The sequence below is a fragment of the Camellia sinensis genome, chromosome 3, assembly GCF_055761805.1.
Source record: "Camellia sinensis isolate YWXY chromosome 3, ASM5576180v1, whole genome shotgun sequence".
In the NCBI taxonomy this organism is placed as follows: Eukaryota; Viridiplantae; Streptophyta; class Magnoliopsida; order Ericales; family Theaceae; genus Camellia; species Camellia sinensis.
The window spans coordinates 85,697,730-85,704,202 of record NC_138963.1 but is presented as its reverse complement, the minus strand read 5'-3'; the positions used below and the strand labels follow the sequence as shown (position 1 = coordinate 85,704,202).

General features: G+C 31.5%; 1 protein-coding gene across 1 annotated transcript; it reads left to right on the top strand.

Moving 5' to 3' along the window:
- Positions 1–251: 251 nt before the first annotated feature.
- On the top strand, positions 252–3,697 carry LOC114297666 (disease resistance protein RPM1). Its single transcript, XM_028242131.2, has one exon. The coding sequence runs from the start codon at positions 422–424 to the stop codon at positions 3,191–3,193; it is 2,772 nt and encodes a 923-aa protein (XP_028097932.2). The 5' UTR covers positions 252–421; the 3' UTR covers positions 3,194–3,697.
- Positions 3,698–6,473: the final 2,776 nt, after the last annotated feature.

The following is a 6,473-nucleotide window of genomic DNA, read 5'->3' as shown; positions in this document are numbered from 1 at the left end:
TAATTTAGTAATTTTTTGGTTATTTGGCTAAAAAGGTAGGTAAAAAAATTTGTATGTTTGGGATGACTTTTTGGCTAATTACGAAAAGATGTGCAAAAAGTAGAGAGAAAAGAGAATCTTTAATTTTTTAGTATGAATTATTGACTTTTTGACTAATTTAATAAATTTTTGACTAATGAACTAAAATAATGCCAAACCAGACCTGAACCTCAAACTTTCCCAATCTCAAACCAACAGTTATATAGACCACTAGAAATAATTGTAAATTTTGTTTATTTGTATAAAATATTCAAATTTTTATTTTATTTTAGAACTTAAGAATTAAATAGTGTCCTACCCTTGACTCAGAGCATTCCTTTGTCCCTTCAAATTTTATTTTTCAGTGCGAGAGAAAATACAGAGAGAGAGAGAGAGAGAGAGAATGGCACAAAGTGCAGTGGCCTTCTTGCTTGCAAAGCTTGGAAGCTTGATTGAAGAAGAGCTGAAATCGTTGGGTGGAGTCAAGGGAGAAATCGTGTTCATCAGAGACGAGCTTCAGAGCATGAGTGCCTTCCTGAGGGTTGCTGATGCAATTGAAGACACTGATCCAGAGATCCAAGCATGGGTTAACCAAGTCAGAGAAGTCGCTGACGACACCGACGACGTTCTTGATGAATTCATGCTTCGCTTTGCTCATCGTCATCGTCATCATCGTGGATTCTATGGATCTGTTTGTAAGATCTATTATCAAATTAAGAACCTGAAAGCTCGTCGTCAAATTGCTTCTGATATACAGGACATCAAAGCCAGAGTCATCGATATTGCACAGAGACGTCAGAGGTATGGTTACAAATTCAGTACCTCAGAGCAAGCCTCAAGCTCCAACGTGGCAAACGATGGCGGATGTTATGATCGAAGAGGTGATGCATTTCTACTTGAAGAAGGTGATCTCGTTGGCATCGACAATCCCAAACAACAACTCATTGATTGGGTCCTTGATGATGCTGATTCTCGACTCAAAGTGATTTCGGTGGTGGGAATGGGTGGCTTGGGTAAAACCACCCTCATCAAGAAAGTTTATGACGACATAGAAGGGAAGAGACTTTTTCAAAACCACGGTTGGATCACTGTTTCTCAATCATTTAAGATTGAAGAGCTTCTAAAAGATTTGATTCAACAACTCTTTGACGAAGTCAGACAACCTCTCCCTCAGAGGTTCGAAACCATGGACAACAATAAGCTAAAAGCAGTGCTCAAAGAATTCCTCCGAGAAAGCAGGTACATGATCGTCCTCGATGATATTTGGAACATAGATGCATGGGATGCGATCAAAATTGCATTGCCAAACCGCAACTGTGGCAGCCGTGTGCTACTCACAACACGTATCGGTAAGGTCGCTTCTACTTCTTGTAATGAATCCCATGGTTACATCTATAAAATGAAAGCTTTGTCTCCAAAAGAGTCTTGGACTCTGTTTTGTAAGAAGACATTTCAGGAGAAGGATTGCCCTCCACAATTAATTGAAATTTCAAAAAGTATCCTGCGAAGATGTGAGGGCCTGCCACTGGCGATTGTGGTGATTTCTGGGGTGTTGGTTTCAAAGGACCACGGAAGAGTAGATGAGTGGGAGTTGGTGAATCGCAGTCTTGGTGCTGAAGTTGAAGGCAGTGATATGAAGAAAATATTGTTGCTAAGTTACAATGATTTGCCTTACTATCTCAAGTCTTGTCTCTTGTACTTGAGTAGTTTCCCAGAGGATCATTTGATCGATTGGATGAGCACGATTCGATTGTGGATGGCAGAAGGATTTGTGGAAGTTAAAGAATCTGGAAAGACACCAGAGGAAGTTGCAGAGGCATACCTCTATGAGCTTCTTAATAGAAGCTTGATTCAAGTAGCAGGACGCACGTTTGAAAGGATTAGAAGTTGTCGTATACATGACCTTTTGCGTGAAATTATTCTTTCAAAGTCAAGAGATCATAACTTTCTAACGATAGCAAGAGAGAGAAGCATGAGGTGTCCTGAAAAAGCTCGACGACTATCTATTCATAATACCTTACCAGATATACCAGAACAAGGTAAGTGTTTCTCTCAACTACGTTCTTTACTTATGTTTGGGGTAGATGAACCCATGTCTGAGTCCTCCATGCCTCTGTTGTTCAATGGTGGGTTGAGGTTGTTAAAAGTTCTACACTTGAGAAATGCTTCTTTGGAGAGAGTTCCAGGCCATGTGGTCAAGTTGTTCCATCTAAAGTATCTAAGCTTGAGAGGAACAAATGTGAAAGTGCTTCCAAAGTCGATTGGATTGCTTTGGAACCTAGAGACATTAGATCTTAAAAACACGCATGTGAGGGAGTTGCCCGTTGAAATTGTAAGGCTCCAAAAGTTGCGCCATCTTTTGTTATATCGTGACGACACTGAGCATATTTATGTTCCATTTCACAGCAAACATGGCTTTGAGGCGCCATCTAAGATAGGAGACCTACAATCCTTACAAAAGTTGTGCTGCTTAGAGGCAAACCATGTCAACGGTAGTGCCATCGTGGAAGAGATAGGAAGGCTCTCCCAATTAAGGAGGTTGGGAATTTTGAAGTTGAGAAAAGAAGATGGAGTGGGTTTGTGCTCATCCCTTGAGAAGCTAAGCAACCTTCACTCATTAGATGTAACTTCAATAGAAGAGGATGAGATCCTTGATCTACAATCTTTATCTCCAGCTCCTCAATTTCTTCAGCGACTATACTTGAAGGGACGTTTAGAGAAGTTGCCGCAGTGGATAACTTCTCTTCAGAGTCTCACACGCTTATGTTTGTTGTGGAGCAAGTTAAGAAATGATCCACTGAAATCCCTTCAAGATTTGCCCAATCTGGTTCTTCTCACACTTGTTAATGAGGCATATGAGGGGGAGGGATTGTGTTTCAAGGCTGGTAGATTTCAAAGACTCAAGCATTTAGTCCTTCAAAGATTAAAAGGATTGAGATGGTTGACAATGGAGGAAGGTACGATGTCTCGACTTAACGAGTTATGCATCTGGGATTGTGAATTGTTGGAAGAGTTGCCCTCAGGCATTGAACATCTATCAAATCTTAAAAGGCTTGAACTGATTGACATGCCTGATGAATTAATTTCGAAGTTAAATCCAGGCATACAAGATGGGAATTGTTGGAAAATAAAACACATCTCAAAAGTAGTGATTGGTGACTTAAAAGATTGGTAAGCTTCCGTTTGGGAAGTGGGTTGGCTTTTTGGCTTTTTTGGTTATTTTGGCCTGGGTTAAAAAGTTTGGTTTGGGAAGGGTTTTTTGGCTTTTTAGTTTTTTTGACTTTTTTTGTGAGAGAAGAGTGTAATGATTATGGGTTGGATGTGATGTTTTGTTTGTTATGGCTAAAATAGCCTATTTTGTTTTTTTGTGGCTAAAATAGCCAAAAAAGTCCAACCAACTTCTTCCCAAGCGGTGCCTAAAAAGGATTTCTCTAATGCGAGAAAGGAACTTTTTTTTTTAAATGTTTAATTTACTAAATTGGATCATTATCACGTTTAGTGCCATTTCTTTTTCATGTTCATGTTCTTGTTATTTTATTTATTTATTAAATTTCTCACAGTGATTTAGAATTTTGATTTTGTATCTCTTTTTGATTTATTTATATTTTGACAGCTTGCAAATCTATTATGTAACCTTAATTGATCTCTAAAGAATTATAGAAGCTTTATTAAATTCAAATTTAGAATTGCAATTGTTTATTTTGCAATTGTAATTATTTTAATTTATATCTACACAAGTTAAACAGATCTCAAACATAATGTGATTTTCATTAGTTTTGTAATTTCTATGAATTTTCGTGTTTAAGCGTTTTTAAGAGGCTAAATTCAAATTTCGTGTTGAATTCATGGACTTTTGAGTGGATTTGTATGTGTTTGCTACAATTATATTAACACATTTAGGCTATGTTCGTTTTGGCTAAAGACAAAATTAAGATAATAAAAGTACATTAATACCTAAAAATAATTAAATAATTACACGCTTTTAAACATTTATTACAATGCTCTTAGTGCATTTTTTAAAAAAAATAAAAAATAAATAAAGATTTACGCTTCTAAAAAAAATTATTTTTGTTTGATTATTCTTACGAAAATGGATAGAGACACAAGTGTTACTTGAATACTTATATATAATGAATTTAGTTAAATTATTTATTTATTTTGATAATTTTAGTTTTATTGTACTATAAAATTCTAATTATCATATAATGATTTTATATGATATATATTAAATTATAAGATAGTAAAAGAAATACTCATTTTGATATTAAAAATAATAATTAAACTAGAAAAAGAATTAGTAATATAAAATTAAAAGTGATTCTAATTATTTGCTTTTATTTATATTTTTTATTTATTTGAAAAATAAAATTATGCCAAAATAGAACTACATAAGATTTATTTAAAAGATTAAATATAAATATATTGTAATTGGATTAAGAAAAAAATACATAAATTAATTATGTAGAAATATTTTTTTTGAATTATTCATACATATTGTATAGGGAAAATTAGTAAAATATCCCTTTCCAACTTTGTGTAGTAGAAGTTCAAGATCTTTTTTTTTTTTTATTAGCTAAGATCCCTCAACATTTTTATAGATAAAATTTGACTTAGAGAAAATTGAAATTTCTCTGAGTCGGGGCTAAATTTCTTTACATCAGGCAAAATTTCTCTGAGTCAAATTTTCTCTATGAAAATGTTGAAGGGCCTTAACTCCTATGAAAATATTATATGCCATTTATCTTATAAAATCTTAATATCAGAGATCTTAAAAAAAATTCTCCTATTGTATATAGGTATATAAAATTGAAATTAAATATAAATATTTTGTACAAAAGCAATTTCATGGTAAATAAAAATTAAATTAAAATATCAATTATATAAAAAAAATTTGACAATGACAAAACTATATAAATGTTTTGTAATAAATAATTTCATATTAAATAAAAAATTAAATTAAAATATCAATTATATAAAAGAAATCTAATAACGAAAAAACTGAATACACGATAAAAAAAATATATAGAAAATATTTATTTCTCAAATAAAGTTCAAATAAAATTAATTATTATAGTTGAAATTGAATTCGCATAGAACTTTATATATAAATGAAAAATACATATTGATATGATTTTTTTACAAAAAAAATAAGCATTTAAAATATGTCACATAAGAAAAAAAGAAAAAAATACTACTTATATATATATATATATATAATGTGTTAAGCGTAAAAGTGAAAATAAAATATATATAATAAAATTTAAAAAATAGGACTCACTCCTCTACCTTTTGCTGGTTTAAAAGACTAGCTAGATTTTTTATCATAAAAAAGATTCTTCTCATTTGACTAACACGCCATATGTGCTAAGTTTGTTTTATTTTTACTTATTTGAATTGCACAGATTTCACGTGTCAATTATTAATTTAAATAAAAGTAATACTAAAAATTCATATTTGAGACTCTCAAATACATTTTGAATAATGTGGTAAGAAAGTAGAGTCCCCATATAATTGAGTATGTAATAGATCAAAAATTAACAACTATCATTTAACATTATTATTGGTAAAATTGTGAGAATTTTATTAAAAATCTTAAACATTTTCTTTTAATAAAGGCAGGCTCCAACAACCACCTATGACATCCATCAAAGATCTGTTGGAAAAAAAATCCTTATATGTACTATATATAATTATATTATCAAATTATATAAAAATGTAAGTTAAAAACAATATAATTTGTTTGGGTAAAACCAAACCAAAATACTCATAGAGAAGTAGAAAATTTACATATAGATTATAAAAATCTAGAACAAAAAACAGTTTGATCGAGATTTGTGTTGGACACAGTTTCCTTAAGACGAATTTCGCCCCTCGCTCTGGTACTCACGAGTTTGAATGGGCGTCTGTCTCTCAGGATACAACAATCGAAAACTTCGCAGAAGTAGCACTTCAATCTATGAGTCTGTTGAACATTGTTGTGCATGTACTCTCTCTATTATACTTGACCTAACGTATAATGTATGAAAAAGGTTTAATTAACAATATTAAAATTTCAAAATTTAATTACCATATGCGCTTTATAATTACGGATGAAAATGATATAATTTCATACTTTATGAGTCATAACTAAAAAAATTAAAACAAAGTCATAACTAAAATCTCAAAATAATATCATAACTAAAGAATAAATTTGATTATAATTAAAGAAAAAAATGGCATAACTAAGGATACATATGGTATGAAGGTGTGTATAATAAAATTCTCTTTTGATTCATTGTAATTATTTTATTTTATTTTATTTTGGGAAAACTCATTTGTACAAAATTTTACAAATGGAGTAACAATCCCTTTTACTTGTCGGATACATTAGAATTGTCACATTTGAACACAAAAAATTTAAGAATAAATGACACTAACTTCTCTTTTAGTAAAATTAAAAGGATCAAAAGTAATGT